This window comes from Oncorhynchus kisutch, linkage group LG2, assembly GCF_002021735.2.
Source record: "Oncorhynchus kisutch isolate 150728-3 linkage group LG2, Okis_V2, whole genome shotgun sequence".
NCBI lineage: Eukaryota > Metazoa > Chordata > Actinopteri > Salmoniformes > Salmonidae > Oncorhynchus > Oncorhynchus kisutch.
In genome coordinates, this window is record NC_034175.2 from 8,056,841 (window position 1) to 8,083,288 (window position 26,448).

Below are 26,448 nucleotides of genomic sequence, written 5' to 3' on the forward strand. Positions count from 1 at the left end.
GAGAGAGAGAGAGAGAGAAAATGCCATAGATTGAGAGCTCAGTCTGTCTGCCAACTCTTATTGAGAAATGACATGTCAGTTCACTGTGTTATCTGTGGGAATCACCAGCGCTTCAAACCCTTCCGGCCTAATTACTGTTATTAGTGGGAATGTCAATCAAACTAGGAATGAAATCACGATCTGAGACCTCCCGCTGTCACCCTGCTGCGGATCCTATTGTGGTGGTGATTAGCAGCAGACGGTCCAGGCACTCATCTCTGATCTATCTCTGGCATAGAGAAGAGATGGAGAGGGACAGAGGAGGACAGGAAAGATGGAGGAGAGGAGTGTGATAGACAGGGGTAACAGAGTGTAGGAGGGACAGAGGGGTGAGAGAAAGAGAAAGAGAGGGAGAGGGAGGAGTGTGATAGACAGGGGTAACAGAGTGTAGGAGGGACAGAGGGGTAGAGGGGTGAGAGAGAGAGAAAGAGAGAGGAGTGTGATAGACAGGGGTAACAGAGTGTAGGAGGGACAGAGGGGTGAGAGAAAGAGAGGGAGAGGGAGGAGTGTGATAGACAGGGGTAACAGAGTGTATGAGGGACAGAGGGGTAGAGGGGTGAGAGAGAGAGAAAGAGAGAGGAGTGTGATAGACAGGGGTAACAGAGTGTAGGAGGGACAGAGGGGTGAGAGAAAGAGAAAGAGAGGGAGGAGTATGATAGACAGGGGTAACAGAGTGTAGGAGGGACAGAGGGGTGAGAGAAAGAGAGGGAGAGGGAGGAGTGTGATAGACAGGGGTAACAGAGTGTAGGAGGGACAGAGGGGTAGAGGGGTGAGAGAGAGAGAAAGAGAGAGGAGTGTGATAGACAGGGGTAACAGAGTGTAGGAGGGACAGAGGGGTGAGAGAAAGAGAAAGAGAGGGAGGAGTATGATAGACAGGGGGTAACAGAGTGTAGGAGGGGTAGAGGGTTGAGAGAGAGAGAAAGAGAGAGGAGTGTGATAGACAGGGGTAACAGAGTGTAGGAGGGACAGAGGGTTAGAGGGGGTGAGAGAGAGAGAAAGAGAGAGGAGTGTGATAGACAGGGGTAACAGAGTGTAGGAGGGACAGAGGGGTGAGAGAAAGAGAAAGAGAGGGAGAGGGAGGAGTATGATAGACAGGGGTAACAGAGTGTAGGAGGGACAGAGGGGTGAGAGAAAGAGAAAGAGAGGGAGAGGGAGGAGTATTATAGACAGGGGTAACAGAGTGTAGGAGGGACAGAGGGGTGAGAGAAAGAGAAAGAGAGGGAGGAGTATGATAGACAGGGGTAACAGAGTGTAGGAGGGGTAGAGGGTTGAGAGAGAGAGAAAGAGAGAGGAGTGTGATAGACAGGGGTAACAGAGTGTAGGAGGGACAGAGGGGTGAGAGAAAGAGAGAGAAAGAGAGGGAGGAGTGTGATAGACAGGGGTAACAGAGTGTATGAGGGGTAGAGGGGTAGAGGGACAGAGGGGTAGAGGGACAGAGGGGTAGAGGGGTCAGAGAGAGAGAAAGAGGGAGGAGTGTGAGAGGTACAGTGCCTTGCGAAAGTATTCGGCCCCCTTGAACTTTGCAACCTTTTGCCACATTTCAGGCTTCAAACATAAAGATATAAAACTGTATTTTTTTGTGAAGAATCAACAACAAGTGGGACACAATCATGAAGTGGAACGACATTTATTGGATATTTCAAACTTTTTTAACAAATCAAAAACTGAAAAATTGGGCGTGCAAAATTATTCAGCCCCTTTACTTTCAGTGCAGCAAACACTCTCCAGAAGTTCAGTGAGGATCTCTGAATGATCCAATGTTGACCTAAATGACTAATGATGATAAATACAATCCACCTGTGTGTAATCAAGTCTCCGTATAAATGTATCTGCACTGTGATAGTCTCAGAGGTCCGTTAAAAGCGCAGAGAGCATCATGAAGAACAAGGAACACACCAGGCAGGTCCGAGATACTGTTGTGAAGAAGTTTAAAGCCGGATTTGGATACAAAAAGATTTCCCAAGCTTTAAACATCCCAAGGAGCACTGTGCAAGCGATAATATTGAAATGGAAGGAGTATCAGACCACTGCAAATCTACCAAGACCTGGCCGTCCCTCTAAACTTTCAGCTCATACAAGGAGAAGACTGATCAGAGATGCAGCCAAGAGGCCCATGATCACTCTGGATGAACTGCAGAGATCTACAGCTGAGGTGGGAGACTCTGTCCATAGGACAACAATCAGTCGTATATTGCACAAATCTGGCCTTTATGGAAGAGTGGCAAGAAGAAAGCCATTTCTTAAAGATATCCATAAAAAGTGTTGTTTAAAGTTTGCCACAAGCCACCTGGGAGACACACCAAACATGTGGAAGAAGGTGCTCTGGTCAGATGAAACCAAAATTGAACTTTTTGGAAACAATGCAAAACGTTATGTTTGGCGTAAAAGCAACACAGCTCATCACCCTGAACACAACATCCCCACTGTCAAACATGGTGGTGGCAGCATCATGGTTTGGGCCTGCTTTTCTTCAGCAGGGACAGGGAAGATGGTTAAAATTGATGGGAAGATGGATGGAGCCAAATACAGGACCATTCTGGAAGAAAACCTGATGGAGTCTGCAAAAGGCCTGAGACTGGGACGGAGATTTGTCTTCCAACAAGACAATGATCCAAAACATAAAGCAAAATCTACAATGGAATGGTTCAAAAATAAACATATCCAGGTGTTAGAATGGCCAAGTCAAAGTCCAGATCTGAATCCAATCGAGAATCTGTGGAAATAACTGAAAACTGCTGTTCACAAATGCTCTCCATCCAACCTCACTGAGCTCGAGCTGTTTTGCAAGGAGGAATGGGAAAAAATGTCAGTCTCTCGATGTGCAAAACTGATAGAGACATACCCCAAGCGACTTACAGCTGTAATCGCAGCAAAAGGTGGCGCTACAAGGTATTAACTTAAGGGGGCTGAATAATTTTGCATGACCAATTTTTCAGTTTTTGATTTGTTAAAAAAGTTTTTAATATCCAATAAATGTCGTTCCACTTCATGATTGTGTCCCACTTGTTGTTGATTCTTCACAAAAAATACAGATTTATATCTTTATGTTTGAAGCCCGAAATGTGGCAAAAGGTCGCAAAGTTCAAGGGGGCCGAATACTTTCGCAAGGCACTGTAAATGGGTAGAGAAGGTAAGAAAGACATATAACTGAACTGTAAATGAAGAGAAAGACAGATAGAAGAGAGAGAAAGACAACGGTCAATGAGCATAAGAGAGAGATGGGAAGATGATTGTGAAATAGTAGATGAAAGTATTCCTACCCCTTGACATTTTGTTGTGTTACAGTCTGAATTGTAGTGGATGCTATATATTTTTGTCTCACCCATGTACACACCATACCCCAGAATGACAAAGTTAAAACATGTTTTTAGAAAATTTGTGCACATTTATTGAAAATGTATTGAAAAACAGAAATATCTCAATTACATGAGTATCCACACACCTTAGAAATGACACTCCAAACTGAGCACAGGTGCATCCAATTTCCTCTGATCATCCTTGAGACGTCGCTACAACTTGATTGGAGTCCACCTGTGGCCAGTGCAATTGTTTGGAAGTGATTTAGAAAGAGACAGACCTGTCCCACAGTTGATAGTGCATGTCAGAGCAGAAACTATTCCATGAAGTCTAAGGAAGTGTCTGTAGATCCCTGAGAGAGAATTGTAATGAGGCATATATCTGGGGAAGGGTTTACAGTGGCTTGTGAAAGTATTCCCCCCCTTGCCATTTTTCCTATTTTGTTGCCTTATAACCTGGAATTAACATGGATTTGGGGGGGTGGGGGGGGTTGTATCATTTGATTTACACAACATGCCTACCACCTTGAAGATGCAAAATATATTTTTATTGTGAAACAACAAAAGAAATAAGACAAAAAACAGAAATCTTGACGATGCATAACCATTCACCCCCCCAAAGTCAATACTTTGTAGAGACACCTTTTGCAGCAATTACAGCTGCAAGTCTCTTGGGGTATGTCTCTATAAGCTTGGCACATCTAGCCATTGGGATTTTTGCCCATTCTTCAAGGCAAAACTGCTCCAGCTCCTTCAAGTTGGATGGGTTCCTCTGGTGTACAGCAATCTTTAAATCATACCACAGATTCTCAATTAGATTGAGGCCTGGGCTTTGACTAGGCAATTCCAAGACATTTAAATGTTTCCCCTTAAACCACTCGAGTGTTGCTTTAGAGTATGCTTAGGGTCATTGTCCTGCTGGAAGGTGAACCTCCGTCCCAGTCTCAAAGGTACTGTATGTAAGACAGAGAAAGGGGTTGAGGAGGTGAGGGAAATACAGAGAGGTGAGAGAGGTGAGAGAGGTAAGAGAGGTGAGAGAGGTAAGAGAGGTGAGAGAGGTGAGAGGGGTGAGAGGGGTAGAGAGGTAGAGAGGTGAGATAGGTAGAGAGGTAGAGAGGTGAGATAGGTAAAGAGGTAGAGAGGTGAGATAGGTAAAGAGGTAGAGAGGTAGAGAACACGCTGTGACTTGAGGAGGATATTAACTCTGTTTCCTCTGTAACTCTATCCCACCACTGTCTGTCTTTGTTAAAGTCAAGTTCACACAGGCTTTATTGGCCATGGTGGAGAGAGAAGGGGGCTATGGAGCTGTGGTCGTTCCTGGGAGAGGAGCGGAGGTAAACTACACCTCCAACAAACAAAGACAGGGGGTATCCTGCGGGCAGTCACATGACAAGCCTGGCCCTGTAGTGGACATACGATCTGTTTCCTGATGTTACACTACTGTACCTTCCCTGTAGTGGACATACGATCTGTTTCCTGATGTTACACTACCTTCACTCTCAGCTAACGCACCAGGAAGCTCCCTTTCTCACAGAGAGAGAACTTAACTCAGACTTAGGAAATATGGATACAAACACACACACACACACACAGTGACAAAAACATATGTATACAGTACAGTACTCTCCTCCTGTTCCACCTCTCCTCCTGTTCCACCTCTCCTCCTGCTCCACCTCTCCTCCTGCTCCACCTCTCCTCCTGCTCCACCTCTCCTCCTGCTCCACCTCTCCTCCTGTTCCACCACTCCTCCTGCTCCATCTCTCCTCCTGCTCCACATCTCCTCCTGCTCCACCTCTCCTCCTGCTCCACCTCTCCTCCTGCTCCACCTCTCCTCCTGTTCCACCTCTCCTCCTGCTCCATCTCTCTTCCTGCTCCACCTCTCCTCCTGCTCCATCTCTCCCCCTGCTCCACCTCTCCTCCTGCTCCACCTCTCCTTCTGCTCCATCTCTCCTCCTGCTACACCTCTCCTCCTGTTCCACCTCTCCTCCTGTTCCACCTCTCCTCCTGTTCCATCTCTCCTCCTGTTCCACCTCTCCTTCTGCTCCATCTCTCCTCCTGCCCCACCTCTCCTCCTGCTCCACCTCTCCTCCTGTTCCACCTCTCCTCCTGTTCCACCTCTCCTCCTGTTCCACCTCTCCTCCTGCTCCACCTCTCCTCCTGTTCCACCTAACCTCCTGCTCCACCTCTCCTCCTGCTCCACCTCTCCTCCTGTTCCACCTAACCTCCTGCTCCATCTCTCTTCCTGCTCCACCTCTCTTCCTGCTCCACCTCTCCCTCTGCTCCACCTCTCCTCCTGTTCCACCTCTCCTCCTGTTCCACCTCTCCTCCTGTTCCACCTCTCCTCCTGCTCCATCTCTCTTCCTGCTCCACCTCTCCTCCTGCTCCATCTCTCCGCCTGCTCCACCTCTCCTCCTGCTCCACCTCTCCTCCTACTCCACCTCTCCTCCTGCTCCATCTCTCCGCCTGCTCCACCTCTCCTCCTGCCCCATCTCTCCTCCTGCTCCATCTCTCCTCCTGCTCCATCTCTCCTCCTGCCCCATCTCTCCTCCTGCCCCATCTCTCCTCCTGCCCCATCTCTCCTCCTGCTCCTCCTCTCTGTGAATAATTTATATAGCACGGTTTGTCAAACAGTGAGGTTAACCATGTCCAGCTAACCATTAACTACATTATAAAGCAGGAGAAATGTCTCACAAAGAGGAATGTATATGTTCTCTTTCAACAGAATGAGACAACATTGAACTGGAGATTGGAGATGAAAGAAGAAAAAATAATAGTAATAAATCCCTGCATCACACACACACACACACACACACACACACACACACACACACACACACACACAAACAGCTCTTTAGCCTGGTGAACTCTCTGTCACATTCCATGGAACGGCGATAAGATTGAAAAGAACCCCTGTTACACAACAACCATTTGTTGACCACTCCTTAAGCTTAACAGGGCTGCCACTGACTGACTGACGAGGGGCAAACAACTCACTCAGCAAGGGGTGCGTTCAAACACCCAACATCCACTCACACTCTCTCCTAAACCTTAGTCTACCATGTAAAGACCACTCCCAAACACAGCTCTAATGTGAGTCCTGAAACAACCACGTTAGTCAGGGGGGAAACACTCAACATCCACTCACACGCTCTCCAAAACCTTAGTCTACCATGTAAAGACCACTCCCAAACACAGCTCTAATGTGAGTCCTGAAACAACCACGTTAGTCAGGGGGGAAACACCCAACATCCACTCACACTCTCTCCAAAACCTTAGTCTACCATGTAAAGACCACTCCCAAACACAGCTCTAATGTGAGTCCTGAAACAACCACGTTGGTCAGGGGTACGTTCAAAACACACAAGGTCCACTAACTGTCTATGCAGCCTTCCTCTAGTTCCGTCCTCAGCCTGTAGCATGCTGCATGGTGTGAAAGGACACAGGGTGGGAGAGGAGAGGGTTAGGGTTCGACTGCTGTTGAGGCAACTGTTGACGTCTGAGAAGCAACAGCTTGAGAAGCTCCCACAGGACCCAAGACCCAGCTCAGAACAGGCAGACAGACCCAAGACCCACCTCAGAACAGGCAGACAGACCCAAGACCCAGCTCAGAACAGGCAGACAGACCCAAGACCCACCTCAGAACAGGCATCCAGACCCAGCTCAGAACAGGCAGACAGACCCAAGACCCAGCTCAGAACAGGCAGACAGACCCAGCTCAGAACAGGCAGACAGACCCAGCTCAGAACAGGCAGACAGACCCAGCTCAGAACAGGCAGACAGACCCAGCTCAGAACAGGCAGACAGACCCAGCTCAGAACAGGCAGACAGACCCAGCTCAGAACAGGCAGACAGACCCAGCTCAGATCAGGCAGACAGAGCCAGCTCAGAACAGGCAGACAGACCCAGCTCAGAACAGGCAGACAGACCCAGCTCAGAACAGGCAGACAGACCCAGCTCAGAACAGGCAGACAGACCCAAGACCCAGCTTAGAACAGGCAGACAGACCCAAGACCCAGCTCAGAACAGGCAGACAGACCCAAGACCCAGCTCAGAACAGGCAGACAGACCCAAGACCCAGCTCAGAACAGGCAGACATACCCAGCTCAGAACAGGCAGACAGACCCAGCTCAGAACAGGCAGACAGACCCAGCTCAGAACAGGCAGACAGACCCAGCTCAGAACAGGCAGACAGACAGGGGAGACGGGGGGCGTCCAGAGGGGTTAGGGTTTCTTGTCTGCCAGTAAACTGATCCAGCCTGCATATCACGGGGTTTTCCACAGACTTCCTAATTGGTATTCCTGAATTCTGACTTCGCATGTGCGTGTGTGCATATATATTGTGTGTGTGTGTGTATCTCCCTCTTTCAGTCTGGACAACCCAGGAACAACTGCTAACCAAGAAACACAAGTGGGGGTTGCCATGTTGTAGCGTGCAATATATGGAATATGTAGGCCATGATCCTTCCTCTCTCTCCCACTCTGCCTGACACATATTTATATGTAGCTCTAATAGCCAAACCCTCCTCTCTGTGTGTGCTGAATGCCTAAAAAGCCCCATGGATCCTGAATGAAGGCTCTTTGGCGCAGCATGTTTCTACTGCACTCCCACTAAATGCATCGGCAGCACTTAACCTTGTCTCCCCGAATAGCTTTTGAATTTTAAATGTTTCTTGCAATACAGCCCCCCAACCCCCATTGCTTCTCCTTTCAAGGCTGCACTTGAAATGACCTACGACCCCCCGGCCACCTCTCTTCACTATCATCATCATCATCTTTATCATCTTCCTCACTTGAGACGCCAATACAATCTGGAACTGCAGTAACACAATAGTCAGCTGTAATCACCCCTCGTCCCATCCCTTGAGCTCATCCTCTCTCTCTCTCATCCTCTCTCCCTCTCTGTTTCCTTCCTCCCCTTAAAACCCCATGAAGCCCCTAATGACAAGACAGCCTTGAAGCAGCAACCATGGAGAAATCAAAGGCACTAGTAGTCAGCTTCCTCTCTCCATATCTCTCACTATCTCCCTCACTATCTCCCTCTCTCCATATCTCTCACTATCTCCCTCTCTCCCCAATCTCTCTCCATATCTCCCTCTCTCCCCAATCTCTCTCCATATCTCTCACTATCTCCCTCTCTTCCCAATCTCTCTCCATATCTCTCACTATCTCTCTCCATATCTCTCACTCTCTCTCCATATCTCTCACTATCTCCCTCTCTTCCTAATCTCTCTCCATATCTCTCACTATCTCCCTCTCTCCCCAATCTCTCTCACCATCTCCCTCTCTCCCCAATTTCTCTCCATATCTCTCACTATCTCCCTCTCTCCCCAATATCTCTCCATATCTCACACTATCTCCCTCTCCTCAATCTCTCTCCATATCTCTCACTATCTCCCTCTCTCCCCAATCACTCAGCACCCTATCCAACGCACACATCACAGCAGGACCTTCCTCCCAGTATCCTCTCTGGGCTGTGCACAAAGGCAGTAGCTCCAAACAGAGTCAACACAACACAGTAAATCACCACAAACATCAATACACACCAACGACTCCCTCCAGTGAGCCACCATTACCCAAAACAAAAGGGTGAGCTAGAGTGAGGGAGGGAAGTGAGGGAGGAGAAGGGAGGATGGAGACAGAGGGAGTGAGACAGAGACAGACAGGAGATAGGGCAAGAGAGAAATTAGAACAGTGACCAAGTTAATCCTAACTATTAAAGTGTGTGTGTGTGTGTGTGTGTGTGTGTGTGTGTGTGTGTGTGTGTGTGTGTGTGTGTGTGTGTGTGTGTGTGTGTGTGTGTGTGTGTGTGTGTGTGTGTGTGTCTGCACCTCAGCATTCTAATCATGGCTTTAGCTGCTCTTTTTGAAGATCTTTGATGATATTAGGATGAAAAGCTCTGAGGAGTGTTTCTGTGAACCACATCCTCCGCTAACTGACTTCAAACTAGGATTAACCACGTGAAACCTGTCATTTCATACCCAGATGACCACCGTTGCCTGCCTGCCTGCCAGGCAGCCAGCCAATTAATTCACCAACTGGACTGTTTGAATTTCTCCCACCATGAAAACAAACCACAGAGATAAGAAAGAGCACTAGTTTGGATTTGAAAAGGTTAGGACGACTTAAACCCCGTCCACAGTAACGCTCATCCACTATCATGAGGATTTATGCAGAAAGCTTCATTGTTCCAATGTGGTCTACATGAACCCAGCAGAGAGTGCTGAATGGGGCCCAATAATGTAAAGTGTTGTGTGTTTTTGGATTAACACCATTGTGTTGTGAAGAGGCAGCCCTCTCTGCCAGAGAAACAATGTTTGAATGCACAGACACTCAGGACGAGCCCCAACCTGTCTATAGGAATACCACTCATTACTATAGGACCTCAGAGTTCGGCTCCGTCTCCATCTATCTCCCCTCTAACCCAAACCCAGTGGAGAAGCATGAATCACCCAAACTAATAGCAGTCCCAGTGCTCCTGCACCTACAAATCAAATCAAATCAAATGTATTTATATAGCCCTTCGTACATCAGCTGATATCTCAAAGTGCTGTACAGAAACCCAGCCTAAAACCCCAACCAGCATGCAATGCAGGTGTAGAAGCACAGTGGCTAGGAAAAACTCCCTAGAAAGGCCAAAACCTAGGAAGAAACCTAGAGAGGAACCAGGCTATGTGGGGTGGCCAGTCCTCTTCTGGCTGAGCCGGGTAGAGATTATAACAGAACATGGCCAAGATGTTCAAATGTTCATAAATGACCAGTATGGTCCAATAATAATAAGGCAGAACAGTTGAAACTGGAGCAGCAGCACGGCCAGGTGGACTGGGGACAGTCTACAAAGGTAGGACCTTAATTTGAGCCAGTTTGCTACAGCAGGAAAACAATCCTGCAGCAACAGGAAATGGGAATTCTTATGTGGATTATAATTAATGACATTTTTGTATGGTTTGATACATTTTTTGTGAGGGCAAATTAAGTGTGACATTTCAGAGTAGAAATTACACACTTTAGAAGCCTTTTTAGAACTCAAACACACTACGACTTCACATTTCCTGAAAATTCTCAGCAACAAAAGAAGATCCTACATCTGTACACCCCCAGGTTAAATGACACCAGCTCCCTTATCAACCTGTCACTCAGGGTGGTGCTAGCTATCATTGTTTAGAGCTGTTGCACAATAAGAGGCTCGTGTGTGTGTGTGTGTGTGTGTGTGTGTGTGTGTGTGTGTGTGTGTGTGTGTGTGCAAACTTAGAAGACCATCAGCACCCCTAACCCCCTGTAAAAAAAAAAAAAGATATTTAATCTTGAAGAAGCTCCCTGGCTTTTATCTCCACTGGCTAAATGGCAGGCTTTTAATTTCTCTGCTCTAATACCATAATAATTACACATGGCTGCGGGAGGGGGTGTTTGATGTCAACGGGGAAATGACTGGGGGAATAAGTTTCCTACAGCACCTTGAACTCAGCTGACGGCCTGTCTCAGCAATTCTCTCTGCCACCCTTCTCAGTGACCCCCCGACCCTTCCTCACCTGACCCCACCCTTCTCAGTGACCCCCCCATCCTTCCTCACCTGACCCTACTCTCCTTAGTGACCCCCCCCACCCTTCCTCACCCAACCCCACCCCCTCTCACCACAAGAGAGCAAGACTGAGACAGTACAACCAGCGAACACTTTTAGGAAGTGAGAAAAGCAAAAGCACCTTTCTACCAACAAAACCCAGCCATGTTTATCTAAACCCACACAACAAATGACAATAGACAACTGCTGCGTACATTAAACACGTTTTCCCCCGACGGCAAGCTTCTGGAACTTCCAACACATCAAACGCCTCATTGCAAAGAACAGGTGTGAAAGTAATTTACTAGTTAAAAACTAACTCTCCTAATCAGAAATAATCCTCAATCTGACTAATCTTTCCGATCCCTGGCCGGCATGACTTGGTTCTAGAAGTTTGGCTGTTGATGATTCTAACTCTGGGTGACATTGAATGGTATGCCGAGGGAGACATTTCCAACCTGTACGGTTCAACCGGTCACAGATCAATTGCGCCGCCATCGGTACAGGCATGCAAAGCACCCTGGGACAATCTGGATGTCATGCGCCGCATATTTGTGTCACACACACTCCCACAGGGGTGTGTTATGTGTCCTGTGGTCCTTTTTGGTGCACCGTGGAATAGCTTTGTGGTGAGTGTGTGTAGCGTGTTATAGTTGTGTGGTGAGTCAGGATATGTGTGTGTGTGTGTGTGACAGTATCCCACAGAGAAACCTGCTATTATTAGACAAACGAGCCAGGGGGAGGGAGGGAGGGAGAGAGACGGACGGGTTGGAGGTAAGAAGAGGGGAAGGTAGAAGAGTGAGCAATGAGCTGTCGCCCACTCGTAGCTATGATTTATTTTTTATTTATTTTTTATTTATTTTTTATTTAACCTTTATTTAACCAGGTAGGCTAGTTGAGAACAAGTTCTCATTTGCAACTGCGACCTGGCCAAGATAAAGCATAGCAGTGTGAGCAGACAACAAAGAGTTACACATGGAGTAAACAATTAACAAGTCAATAACACAGTAGAAACCAAAGGGGGAGTCTATATACAATGTGTGCAAAAGGCATGAGGAGGTAGGCAAATAATTACAATTTTGCAGATTAACACTGGAGTGATGAATGATCAGATGGTCATGTACAGGTAGAGATATTGGTGTGCAAAAGAGCAGAAAAGTAAATAATTAAAAACAGTATGGGGATGAGGTAGGTGAGAAAGGGTGGGCTATTTACCAATAGACTATGTACAGCTGCAGCGATCGGTTAGCCGCTCAGATAGCTGATGTTTGAAGTTGGTGAGGGAGATAAAAGTCTCCAACTTCAGCGATTTTTGCAATTCGTTCCAGTCACAGGCAGCAGAGTACTGGAACGAAAGGCAGCCAAATGAGGTGTTGGCTTTAGGGATGATCAGTGAGATACACCTGCTGGAGCGCGTGCTACGGATGGGTGTTGCCATCGTGACCAGTGAGCTGAGATAAGGCGGAGCTTTACCTAGCATGGACTTGTAGATGACCTGGAGCCAGTGGGTCTGGCGACGAATATGTAGCGAGGGCCAGCCGACTAGAGCATACAAGTCGCAGTGGTGGGTGGTATAAGGTGCTTTAGTGACGAAACGGATGGCACTGTGATAGACTGCATCCAGTTTGCTGAGTAGAGTGTTGGAAGCCATTTTGTAGATGACATCGCCGAAGTCGAGGATCGGTAGGATAGTCAGTTTTACTAGGGTAAGCTTGGCGGCGTGAGTGAAGGAGGCTTTGTTGCGGAATAGAAAGCCGACTCTTGATTTGATTTTCGATTGGAGATGTTTGATATGAGTCTGGAAGGAGAGTTTGCAGTCTAGCCAGACACCTAGGTACTTATAGACGTCCACATATTCTAGGTCGGAACCATCCAGGGTGGTGATGCTAGTCGGGCATGCGGGTGCAGGCAGCGACCGGTTGAAAAGCATGCATTTGGTTTTACTAGCGTTTAAGAGCAGTTGGAGGCCACGGAAGGAGTGTTGTATGGCATTGAAGCTTGTTTGGAGGTTAGATAGCACAGTGTCCAAAGACGGGCCGAAGGTATATAGAATGGTGTCGTCTGCGTAGAGGTGGATCAGGGAATCGCCCGCAGCAAGAGCAACATCATTGATATACACAGAGAAAAGAGTCGGCCCGAGAATTGAACCCTGTGGCACCCCCATAGAGACTGCCAGAGGACCAGACAGCATGCCCTCCGATTTGACGCACTGAACTCTGTCTGCAAAGTAATTGGTGAACCAGGCAAGGCAGTCATCCGAAAAACCGAGGCTCCTGAGTCTGCCGATAAGAATATGGTGATTGACAGAGTCGAAAGCCTTGGCAAGGTCGATGAAGACGGCTGCACAGTACTGTCTTTTATCGATGGCGGTTATGATATCGTTGAGTACCTTGAGTGTGGCTGAGGTGCACCCATGACCGGCTCGGAAACCAGATTGCACAGCGGAGAAGGTGCGGTGGGATTCGAGATGGTCAGTGACCTGTTTGTTGACTTGGCATTCGAAGACCTTAGATAGGCAGGGCAGGATGGATATAGGTCTGTAACAGTTTGGGTCCAGGGTGTCTCCCCCTTTGAAGAGGGGGATGACTGCGGCAGCTTTCCAATCCTTGGGGATCTCAGACGATATGAAAGAGAGGTTGAACAGGCTGGTAATAGGGGTTGCGACAATGGTGGCAGATAGTTTCAGAAATAGAGGGTCCAGATTGTCAAGCCCAGCTGATTTGTACGGGTCCAGGTTTTGCAGCTCTTTCAGAACATCTGCTATCTGGATTTGGTTAAAGGAGAACCTGGAGAGGCTTGGGCGAGGAGCTGCGGGGGGGGCGGAGCTGTTGGCCGAGGTTGAAGTAGCCAGGCGGAAGGCATGGCCAGCCGTTGAGAAATGCTTATTGAAGTTTTCGATAATCATGGATTTATCAGTGGTGACCGTGTTACCTAGCCTCAGTGCAGTGGGCAGCTGGGAGGAGGTGCTCTTGTTCTCCATGGACTTCACGGTGTCCCAGAACTTTTTGGAGTTGGAGCTACAGGATGCAAACTTCTGCCTGAAGAAGCTGGCCTTAGCTTTCCTGACTGACTGCGTGTATTGGTTCCGGACTTCCCTGAACAGTTGCATATCACGGGGACTATTCGATGCTATTGCAGTCCGCCACAGGATGTTTTTGTGCTGGTCGAGGGCCGTCAGGTCTGGGGTGAACCAAGGGCTGTATCTGTTCTTAGTTCTGAATTTTTTGAACGGAGCATGCTTATCTAAAATGGTGAGGAAGTTACTTTTAAAGAATGACCAGGCATCCTCAACTGACGGGATGAGGTCGATGTCCTTCCAGGATACCCGGGCCAGGTCGATTAGAAAGGCCTGCTCACAGAAGTGTTTTAGGGAGCGTTTGACAGTGATGAGGGGTGGTCGTTTGACTGCGGCTCCGTAGCGGATACAGGCAATGAGGCAGTGATCGCTGAGATCCTGGTTGAAGACAGCGGAGGTGTATTTGGAGGGCCAGTTGGTCAGGATGACGTCTATGAGGGTGCCCTTGTTTACAGAGTTAGGGTTGTACCTGGTGGGTTCCTTGATGATTTGTGTGAGATTGAGGGCATCTAGCTTAGATTGTAGGACTGGCGAGGTGTTAAGCATATCCCAGTTTAGGTCACCTAACAGAACAAACTCTGAAGCTAGATGGGGGGCGATCAATTCACAAATGGTGTCCAGGGCACAGCTGGGAGCTGAGGGGGGTCGGTAGCAGGCGGCAACCGTGAGAGACTTATTTCTGGAGAGAGTAATTTTCAAAATTAGTAGTTCGAACTGTTTGGGTATGGACCTGGAAAGTATGACATTACTTTGCAGGCTATCTCTGCAGTAAACTGCAACTCCGCCCCCTTTGGCAGTTCTATCTTGACGGAAGATGTTATAGTTGGGTATGGAAATCTCTGAATTTTTGGTGGCCTTCCTGAGCCAGGATTCAGACACAGCAAGGACATCAGGGTTAGCAGAGTTTGCTAAAGCAATGAGTAAAACAAACTTAGGGAGGAGGCTTCTGATGTTGACATGCATGAAACCAAGGCTTTTTCGATCACAGAAGTCAACAAATGAGGGTGCCTGGGGACATGCAGGGCCTGGGTTTACCTCCACATCACCCGCGGAACAGAGAAGGAGTAGTATGAGGGTGCGGCTAAAGGCTATCAAAACTGGTCGCCTAGAGCATTGGGGACAGAGAATAAGAGGAGCAGGTTTCTGGGCATGGTAGAATATATTCAGGGCATAATGCGCAGACAGGGGTATGGTGGGGTGCGGGTACAGCGGAGGTAAGCCCAGGCACTGGGTGATGATGAGGGAGGTTGTATCTCTGGACATGCTGGTAGTAATGGGTGAGGTCACCGCATGTGTGGGAGGTGGGACAAAGGAGTTATCAGGGGCGTGAATAGTGGAACTAGGGGCTCCATTGTGAACTAAAACAATGATAACTAACCTGAACAACAGTATACAAGGCATATTGACATTTGAGAGAGACATACAGCGAGGCATACAGTAATCACAGGTGTTGAATTGGGAAAGCTAGCTAAAACAGTAGGTGAGACAACAGCTAATCAGCTAGCACAACAACAGCAGGTAAAATGGCGTAGACTAGGCAACGGGGCCAACAGATAGAGCAAACAAGCAGAATGGAGTACCGTGATTAATGGACAGTCCAGCGTGCATCAGCTATGTAGCCAAGAGATCAGTGTCCATGGGGCAGCGGTGGATGGGGCAGGGAAGCTGGCCTGGCGAGTGTTATCCAGGTTAAAAAAAGACTAACAATGACTAAATAGCTTGTAGCTAGTTAGCTGGTTAGCTTCTGGAGGTTCTTGAGTGTGTTCTAAAAATAAATAAAAAATAATAGCGATTCCGTATCACATTGGGTGAGGCAGGTTTCCGGAAGGTATAAACAAATTAAAAGTCAAAAGAGATAGAAAGTAAATATGGGTCCGGTGAGCGTTTGAGACGCGGCGATTCAGGCGGTTAGCAGGCCTGTGCTAACAAGCTAACAGTTTGTAGGCCCGGGCTAGACAAGGTAGCAGTTAGCGGGCCGGAGCTGGACAAGCTAGCAGTTAGCAGGCCGAATTAGCAAGCAGGGAGATAGCGAGGGCTAGAGAGTTAGCCTTTGGGGGACGTCGCGATGGGGTGAGTCTGTTTATTCCTCTTCATGCGATGACATCGGTAGACCGGTCGTGGGCCCGGGTATTGTAGCTCAGGAGTAGCACAGGTGCTACGGCCGGGCTAGCTTCAAGCTAAGTGGGTGGAAACGCTAGCCAGGAGTAATCCGAGGTTGCGGTTTAGCTAGATAGCTAGTTGCTGAAAAATCCAGCTGAAAGATGTTCCGTTTGCGGTGGGAATCCGGGGATGAAAAATAAATAGGTCCGTTGTGCTCTGGTTAAAGTCGCGTTGTACGAACAGGCGAGAGCTTTCCGAACTACAGGTTAGCTGATGACCGGTTAGCTGGAGACCGCTAGCATACCCGCTGGTTAGCTGGCTAGCTTCAGTTGAGGGGTCCCGAAGTAAATATAAATACTTTAGGAAAAATAGCTACATTGGGTGAGTCGGGTTGCAGGAGAGTATTTGGAAGCTTAGGGTTTAGCAAAATGTTTTCAAAGAGATATGTGGAGAAAATATGTAAAAAAACGAAAAATAAACGATATATACAGGGACACGACAGGACAGGACGACCTACTGCTACGCCATCTCGATGAAGGCCCCCAAGGGTCAATACTGGGGCCCCTCCTGTTCAGCCTGTACATTAATGATCTGCCTTCTGTCTGTACTGGGTCTGAAGTTCAAATGTATGCAGATGATACAGTGATATATGTGCATGCAAAGAGCAAACAACAAGCTGCACAAGAACTCACTACTGTAATGGTCCAGGTTACAAAGTGGCTCAGTGACTCGTGTTTGCATCTCAATGTGAAAAAAACTGTTTGCATGTTCTTCACAAAGAGGGCAACAGATGCTACTGAGCCAGATGTCTATGTGTCAGGGGAGAATCTCCAGGTGGTATCCGATTTTAAGTACCTTGGCATCATACTTGATTCCAACCTCTCTTTTAAAAAGCATGTGAAAAAGGTAATTCAAATAACCAAATTCAACCTAGCTAATTTCCGATTTATAAGAAATTGTTTGACTACAGAGGTAGCAAAACTGTACTTCAAATCTATGATACTCCCCCACTTAACATACTGCTTGACTAGTTGGGCCCAAGCTTGCTGTACAACATTAAAACCTATTCAGTCTGTCTACAAACAGGCTCTCAAAGTGCTTGATAGGAAGCCCAATAGCCATCATCATTGTCACATCCTTAGAAAGCATGAGCTCTTGAGTTGGGAAAATCTTGTGCAATACACCGACGCATGTCTTGTATTCAAGATCCTCAATGGCCTGGCTCCCCCTCCACTCAATATTTTTGTTAAACAGAAAACCCAGACATATGGCAGCAGATCCACAAGGTCTGCCATGAGAGGTGACTGTATAGTTCCCCTAAGGAAAAGCACCTTTAGTAAATCTGCATTCTCTGTGAGAGCTTCCCATGTCTGGAATACACTGCCATCAGACACACATAACTGCACCACATATCACACTTTCACAAAATGCTTGAAGACATGGCTAAAGGTCAATCAGATTTGTGAACATGGTCCCTAGCTGTGTGTTGCCACTCCATGTTGTCTGTTGTCTGTAGCTTGTGAGGTGTGGAAACACTTTGTTGCTTTTATGAATTTTGTCTTGCTGCTTTTTGTTTTATGCTGCTCTGTCTGTATGCTACGTCTTGCTTGTCCTATGTTGCTCTGTCTGTATGCTATGTCTTGCTTGTCCTATGTTGCTCTGTCTGTATGCTATGTCTTGCTTGTCCTATGTTGCTCTGTCTGTATGCTATGTCTTGCTTGTTCTATGTTGCTATTGTTTATATTGTAATTGTTTTTAATAACCTGCCCAGGGACTGCGGTTGAAAATTAGCCGGTTGGCTAAAAACAAAAAAAACAAAAAAAAAGTAGGAGAGGGAGTGGTCTTGTACCCTTTTACAGTGAGAGAGAGGCGTACTGCACTAAAGTTTATGGGAGTGCTGGTCTATTCAGCCACTGCAGGGGTGTCCTGGACCTGGACTGGCTGCCGTGGAGGTGGGGACAACAGTGTTTCATAATGTCCTATGTACAGACTAAAGGGCCAGGGGTGGCGACTAGAAGAGCTAAGAACAGGAGCTCTTAGCTACAATCAAGGCACCACCCACTGCTGTGTCCAGCCTCCTACATGAGGTACCAGGCCTTCCATTAGCTGGCTTTGGCTTTTAGTACAGACACCTGTTTAGTCTCAGACACACAGTCTACACAGTGGCATCATGAAAGACTGGGCTCATATACACACAGCCACAGCCACACAGCCCAGAGAACAACTGTCTCAAAGACCAGGTGAAGAGTGGATGGAGGGAGGAGGAGCAGGGGTGGAGAGGACAGGGTAGTGGAGATCTGAGAACGGTGTGGTAGAGGTTTAAGGGAAGAAGGGAGGGTCGCTGGAGAGAGGAAGGGATGGAGCTGGAGAGAGGGAGGGATGGAGCACGAGAGAGTGAAGGATGGTGCAGAGCGAGGGAGGAATGGAGCTGGAGAGAGGAAGGGATGGAGCACGAGAGAGGGAGGGATGGAGCACGAGAGAGGGAGGGATGGAGCATGAGAGAGGGAGGGATGGAGCATGAAAGAGGGAGGGATGGAGCATGAGAGAGGGAGGGATGGAGCATGAGAGAGGGAGGGATGGAGCATGAGAGAGGGAGGGATGGAGCATGAGAGAGTGAAGGATGGTGCAGAGCGAGGGAGGAATGGAGCTGGAGAGAGGGAGGGATGGAGCACGAGAGAGGGAGGGATGGAGCATGAGAGAGGGAGGGATGGAGCATGAGAGAGGGAGGGATGGAGCATGAGAGAGGGAGGGATGGAGCATGAGAGAGGGAGGGATGGAGCATGAGAGAGGGAGGGATGGAGCACGAGAGAGGGAGGGATGGAGCATGAGAGAGGGAGGGATGGAGCATGAGAGAGGGAGGGATGGAGCATGAGAGAGGGAGGGATGGAGCATGAGAGAGGGAGGGATGGAGCATGAGAGAGGGAGGGATGGAGCATGAGAGAGGGAGGGATGGAGCATGAGAGAGGGAGGGATGGAGCATGAGAGAGGGAGGGATGGAGCACGAGAGAGGGAGGGATGCAGAGAAAATGAGGGATGGGTGCAGATAGAGGGAGGGTTGTTGCTGAACAACAGCCAAGTAAACTCAGAGAGGCAGAGATTCAGATTGGGGAGATAAAGAGGGGGAATATTGATGTACAAAAAAAAAAGAGACAGAAAGTTGCAGATAGAGAGAGAGAGATAACAAAAAAAGATGATGAGTGAGAGGCAGTGGTGAGGGAGAGCAATAGATAAGTAGAGAGAGAGAGAGAGGCTTGGCCAAATGGGCCCCACCCTACAAGGCCAAACAGCCTACAGCACCTGTTAGTTATATAACTCAACATGTATGTAGCCTAGTAACTTTTTTATTCTGTATCCATAAGAGACAAGAAAACAGTGGAGTGGAAAAGCTAAATGATAGCGTTTGAAAGCATGAGACCATGCTCAAATGTGGGGCAGATAATGCAAACTATAAATACATCATAAGGTTTATGCAACCTACCGGTAAGGTTGTGAGTAGGCCTACCCTAAATCCATTTAATTCATAAAGGCCCACATATCAATCCATTTAAACAACACTCTGTATAGTTCGAGGCGCACCACACCCCATCAGACGCATTTTGAACAGCTAACTCATTGATCATAGATCACAGACATAGCGGCCATCCCGGCCGCGACAGGCTGCGGCTCAGCTACAGGCTACTGCAGTCATTTGTGCGCTCAGAAGTGCACTCCACTGCCGAGCAGAGGGTTCCCACACGACTACAAAGGGCAAGTGCAGTCTGGGTTAACCCCTAAAACATCTCACGAATTTAACATGATCGGTCTTATCACTTCGTTCAAAATGGGCTGCACAGCAAAGAGTTGGCCTACATGTAAGTATTTTTTCTCTAATAATTTAAAAATAGCTTAGTGACAAAAATGCCGAGAGTTTCAGTCTCGATTTACACCTGTTATTTTGGCAGTCTGGCACTCACGAACAGGTTGTTTTCACATAAAGCGGGTAACAAGAACAAATTGCCAAAGCCAACAAAACATGCACAAGGTACATTAAAGTTGTATAACCCACTAATGCATTTCAAACACTTTTAATGTGATACGCAGTCCATAGCCTACTATGATATAACGCACTGCGATAGTTGAAAATAAAACAACGGTGCAGGCAATGAAGACATATATAGCTTCCAGCCAAGAGGAACGAGCAGCATTGGGCTAAAACAATATTTACTTTCTAATATAAACTAGACGGGGACGCGTGAAATCGAAGTGTCTTACCTTGCAACGAAAAGCAAAGCAGCAAGGTGCACAGGAGAGAAGCGCGTCCAAATGTAACCATCCCGTCCATGGCTCTATCTGTAACTTTTACAGTTGTATTTAGCTGTTTTTCTTTAGGTGTTTCTGTCGTTGTGTGTTTGTGGCAGCAGCAAGTCTTCAGTCGTCCAGAGTTGTTTCTCTCTCTCTCTCTATCTCTCTCTCTCTCCGTCTCTCTCAATAAAGCGAGCGCTAACCCCCCCTCTCTCTCACAGCGAGAAATCTGATGCTGGTGGCAGTCTTGGTTGATGTATTTCCACAAAAGGTGACCCACGCCCCTCCCTCGCGCTCTCCCTCGCGCTCTCTCTCCCGCTACAACTCAGTTGCCCTGAAAAGATTTGATTGACTATTCAACTCTGCCTGCATCGTTGTAGGCGGTTTTTGATAAGTTAAAATTGATTTTCAAAATCAACATTAACACCGAAGTGGAAAGTAAAAACTCTTGCCAACTCCAACCACTATTTCTTGTTCCTTAGCCTTCAACATCTATTATTAGGTTATTACAGATAATACATTAACAATATAGCCTAATTATATATATATATATATATATATTTTCATTCCTAACCAACAATAAGAACAATACTACACAGCCTACTACATTGTTAGTTAATATCAGCTGTGGATGAAATAAGATTAAGATTAAGAAAATATCCAGTTTGTTCATATTGTGAATTTCTTATAGCCTAAACGCAATAGCCTCCCTAGCCCAGCATAGCCTACACACAATAGCCTCCCTAGCCCAGCATAGCCTAAACGCAATAGCCTCCCTAGCCGAGCATAGCCTAAACGCAATAGCCTCCCTAGCCCAGCATAGCCTACACGCAATAGCCTCCCTAGCCCAGCATAGCCTAAACACAATAGCCTCCCTAGCCCAGCATAGCCTACACGCAATAGCCTCCCTAGCCCAGCATAGCCTAAACACAATAGCCTCCCTAGCCCAGCATAGCCTAAACGCAATAGCCTCCCTAGCCCAGCATAGCCTACACGCAATAGCCTCCCTAGCCCAGCATAGCCTAAACACAATAGCCTCCCTAGCCCAGCATAGCCTACACGCAATAGCCTCCCTAGCCCAGCATAGCCTAAACACAATAGCCTCCCTAGCCCAGCATAGCCTAAACGCAATAGCCTCCCTAGCCCAGCATAGCCTACACACAATAGCCTCCCTAGCCCAGCATAGCCTACACACAATAGCCTCCCTAGCCCAGCATAGCCTACACACAATAGCCTCCCTAGCCGAGCATAGCCTAAACGCAATAGCCTCCCTAGCCCAGCATAGCCTAAACGCAATAGCCTCCCTAGCCCAGCATAGCCTAAACACAATAGCCTCCCTAGCCGAGCATAGCCTAAACGCAATAGCCTCCCTAGCCCAGCATAGCCTAAACGCAATAGCCTCCCTAGCCCAGCATAGCCTAAACACAATAGCCTCCCTAGCCCAGCATAGCCTAAACACAATAGCCTCCCTAGCCCAGCATAGCCTAAACACAATAGCCTCCCTAGCCCAGCATAGCCTAAACACAATAGCCTCCCTAGCCCAGCATAGCCTAAACACAATAGCCTCCCTAGCCCAGCATAGCCTAAACACAATAGCCTCCATAGCCCAGCATAGCCTACTGTGGGTAGGTTCATCACTGACCCCGCTAACAGACAATAACAACCCAGCAGACTAGTTTACTATACTTATACCATTCATTCCTAGACATGTAATCCAATCTCCTTCAGGCATTTTTCTTACTAACCTATAGGCAATTCATGGATATGGGAGGGATAAGTGGCTTAACTCATTCCAACTTGAATTCACGGAGTGTGTATTCTGTGACCTGGAGTTGGTTTTGGTTCAATCTGCTATAAACTGGGAGGATAGGAAGTACATACAAAGTCGGTGAACTACGAGATGGAGTGGTCTGTGTACTTTGGAGACTTAAATAACCAGGAGTGTCTACTGGTAATACTTGTTTCACACAGAGCAGTTGTCTTTTAACACACATTTCAGGGCTAGTTGGGCCAAAACAGCTGTCTGCTATTTGTTTTCCCCTGTGGAAGTGGAGATGGGATACGCTTCACTCACACACATCACCCACACAACAACAGGGAGGGGTCTGCAATCTGATGTGCACAGTAGGCTACACACACACACACACACACACACACACACACACACACACACACACACACACACACACACTTGTGTAGTTACACCACTGATCCACTGAGAGACACTGGCAGCAGTTTATACTTACAGCGTGATGGGTGATGGGACATCAACAGTTGAAGTCGGAAGTTTACATACACTTAGGTTGGAGTCATTAAAACTTGTTTTTCAACCAGTCCACAAATTTCTTGTTAACAAACTATAGTTTTGGCAAGTTGGTAAGGACATCTACATTGTGCATGACACAAGTAATGTTTCCAACAATTGTTTACAGACAGATTATTTCACTTATAATTCACTGTATCACAATTCCAGTGGGTCAGAAGTTTACATACTAAGTTGACTGTGCCTTTAAACAGCTTGGAAAATTGCAGAAAATTATGTCATGGCTTTAGAAGCTTTAGAAGCTTCTGATTGGCTAATTGACATCATTTGAGTCAATTGGCCTCTTTGCTTGACATCATGGGAAAATCAAAAGAAATCAGCCAAGACCACAGAAACAAAATTGGAGACCTCCACAAGTCTGGTTCCTCCTTACCACGTTCATCTGTACAAACAATATTACGCAAGTATAAACACCATGGGACCACGCAGCCGTCATACCACTCCGGAAGGCGACACGTTCTGTCTCCTAGGGATGAACGTACTTTGGTGCAAAAAGTGCAAATCAATCCCAGAACAACAGCAAAGGACCGTGTGAAGATGTTGGAGGAAACAGGTACATTTCCACAGTAAAACAAGTCCTATATCGACATAACCTGAAAGGCTGCTCAGCAAGGAAGAAGCCACTGCTCCAAAACCGTCATGAAAAAGCCAGACTATGGTTTGCAACTGCACATGTGGACAAAGATTGTACTTTTTGGAGAAATGTCCTCTGGTCTGATGAAACAAAAATAGAACTATTTGGCCATAATGACCATCATTATGTTTGGTGGAAAAGGTGGAGGCTTACAAGCCGAAGAACACCATCCCAACCGTGAAGCACGGGGGTGGCAGCATCATGTTGTGGGGGGTGCTTTGCTGCAGGAGGGACTGGTGCACTTCACAAAATACGCCATAAGGAAAGCACCTTTCCCACACTCTGCACTCAGTAATATCAATAACACTAGTCATCTCAGATATTGACCGCTCTGAGTTATCTGTGGCCTGTTGGAGAGTAGTCAGAGAGACAGAGACACAGCGACACAGAGATAAGCTCAGCCTAAACCTAGAGGCTCTGATGTAAGGGCTGTAGTTTCAAATCAAATCACATTTTATTGGTCACATACACATGGTTAGCAGATGTTAAAATGCAAGTGTGCTGAGCTGATGTCAGGGTGAAGGGGAGAAGTAGGTAACCTAGTGATTTACTATGTCATTACCTAATGGACTCCTGCAGGACGGGAGAGAAGAGGATGGCATTCTGTTGCACAGCCTCTCTTTGACCCTTTTCTAAGCGCCTCACTATACAGAGGTGGTCAGCTTGGGTGACTGCCTTACTCACTGGTGTGGTTCACCTTTGGTTTGAACTTGTGTAATACTATGTAGCTTCTGCTATACACCAATGGGACCTGACACCTTTTATGTACAGCTTTCTATTCCGCGGGGAACTGGGGATACCAGAATACTAGGACACAGAGAGAATATTAGGTTATGGTGAAACTTCAGGGTAAAGCTGGGGGATAAAGACTGGGGGATAAAGACTGGGGTATAGTCGGGGGTAATACAAAGGAAAGAAGGGATCAAATGAAAAATAATGAAGAGAGGATAAAAGAGGTGGTTGGGTTCTTTAATTCCAGAGGATAGTTAACATATAGCCTCTGGGTAAGACAGGAATATGTAGGCTAAGAGAAATGAGGAAATGAGAGAGCAGACTATGAGCTCAGGTGAATTCTTATGTCTTCCTTTAGTATTATAGGATAGATGACATCTGACAAAATCATCTCCCTTCTTATTCATCTATTCACCACCAGTCCCTCTTTTTCCCGTCCTCTCTTTCCCTTCCCCCCTCTCTCTTTCATCTCTGGTCTTGGCACAGACCTAACGGAGGATCATTCAGCTCTTTTCCAGGCAGTGATACTGTCTACTATGACTCACATTCACCAGAAGCCCTCTAATACTGTTAATGTGCTCAGAACTGAAACAAGAGCACTACGTGATCAGCTGTACCAAACTGTACCAACTTCCTGTCAGGTACTCTCAGAAGAAAAGAGTGCTATGTAGAACCATTTGTCCCTGTAGGAGAACCCTCTGAAATTTTTTTCCAGATAGAACCCTTTCAGTTCAGATAAAAACCATTTTTGGTTCCAAATAGCATCCTTTCAAAGATTTTACTTGGAACCAGAGGATCTTTGTGGAACCAGAAAGGGTTCAATATGATATGGTTAGACTTATGTTGAGACTTACATTAAGTGCAGTCCACTAACGTCGGTGAGACAACCACATATCACTGAAATATCTTCTCTCATTTGCATACAGTCAATTCTATCCCCTGAGTGCCAGTTTAAACAGTCAAACCATAAGAAAAGTGGTATGGAATGTGAAAGTTGGGAGTTGATGCTGGTTAACCATTAATAGCTCTTTGTGCCCCGGGGTCACAGTTTCAGCCTGACTGCTTATCTTCATGTGAGATGCCCAGCACAATGCTGCCTACTCTGACAGTAGATCCGTGGGAGGGAGTCTGACATTTCTACAGCAGCTTACTGGGCTGCCAAGCAGGATGTGTTACAAGACAATAGGGCTACTTACTAGTCACAGGCTGTGGGTCTACAGTCAGACCATGGGCCAATGGGGGTGTCATACAGTAGGTCATCTTGTATGACGACACCATTCTATATACTTTCGGCCCGTCTTTGGACACTGTGCTATCTAACCTCCAAACAAGCTTCAATGCCATACAACACTCCTTCCGTGGCCTCCAACTGCTCTTAAACGCTAGTAAAACCAAATGCATGCTTTTCAACCGGTCGCTGCCTGCACCTGCATGCCCGACTAGCATCACCACCCTGGATGGTTCCGACCTAGAATATGTGGACGTCTATAAGTACCTAGGTGTCTGGCTAGACTGCAAACTCTCCTTCCAGACTCATATCAAACATCTCCAATCGAAAATCAAATCAAGAGTCGGCTTTCTATTCCGCAACAAAGCCTCCTTCACTCAAGCCGCCAAGCTTACCCTAGTAAAACTGACTATCCTACCGATCCTCGACTTCGGCGATGTCATCTACAAAATGGCTTCCAACACTCTACTCAGCAAACTGGATGCAGTCTATCACAGTGCCATCCGTTTTGTCACTAAAGCACCTTATACCACCCACCACTGCGACTTGTATGCTCTAGTCGGCTGGCCCTCGCTACATATTCGTCGCCAGACCCACTGGCTCCAGGTCATCTACAAGTCTATGCTAGGTAAAGCTCCGCCTTATCTCAGCTCACTGGTCACGATGGCAACACCCATCCGTAGCACGCGCTCCAGCAGGTGTATCTCACTGATCATCCCTAAAGCCAACACCTCATTTGGCCGCCTTTCGTTCCAGTACTCTGCTGCCTGTGACTGGAACGAATTGCAAAAATCGCTGAAGTTGGAGACTTTTATCTCCCTCACCAACTTCAAACATCAGCTATCTGAGCAGCTAACCGATCGCTGCAGCTGTACATAGTCTATTGGTAAATAGCCCACCCTTTTCACCTACCTCATCCCCATACTGTTTTTATTTATTTACTTTTCTGCTCTTCTGCACACCAATATCTCTACCTGTACATGACCATCTGTTCTTTTATCACTCCAGTGTTAATCTGCAAAATTGTAATTATTTGCCTACCTCCTCATGCCTTTTGCACACATTGTATATAGACCCCCCCCTTTGTTTTCTACTGTGTTATTGACTTGTTAATTGTTTACTCCATGTGTAACTCTTTGTTGTCTGCTCACACTGCTATGCTTTATCTTGGCCAGGTCGCAGTT

General features: G+C 47.1%; 1 protein-coding gene across 2 annotated transcripts in view; it reads right to left on the bottom strand.

The window, feature by feature from the left end:
• Positions 1 to 20,578, bottom strand: part of LOC109900803 (basal cell adhesion molecule-like) — a 100,018-nt gene extending 79,440 nt beyond the window's left edge. For both annotated transcript variants that reach the window (XM_031802551.1, XM_031802549.1), the window contains exon 1: positions 20,318 to 20,578. In XM_031802551.1, coding sequence (XP_031658411.1) covers positions 20,318 to 20,387 — 70 coding nt within the window. In that variant the 5' untranslated portion in view covers positions 20,388 to 20,578. The remainder of the gene's footprint in view (positions 1 to 20,317) is intronic.
• Between the last annotated feature and the right edge of the window lie 5,870 nt (positions 20,579 to 26,448).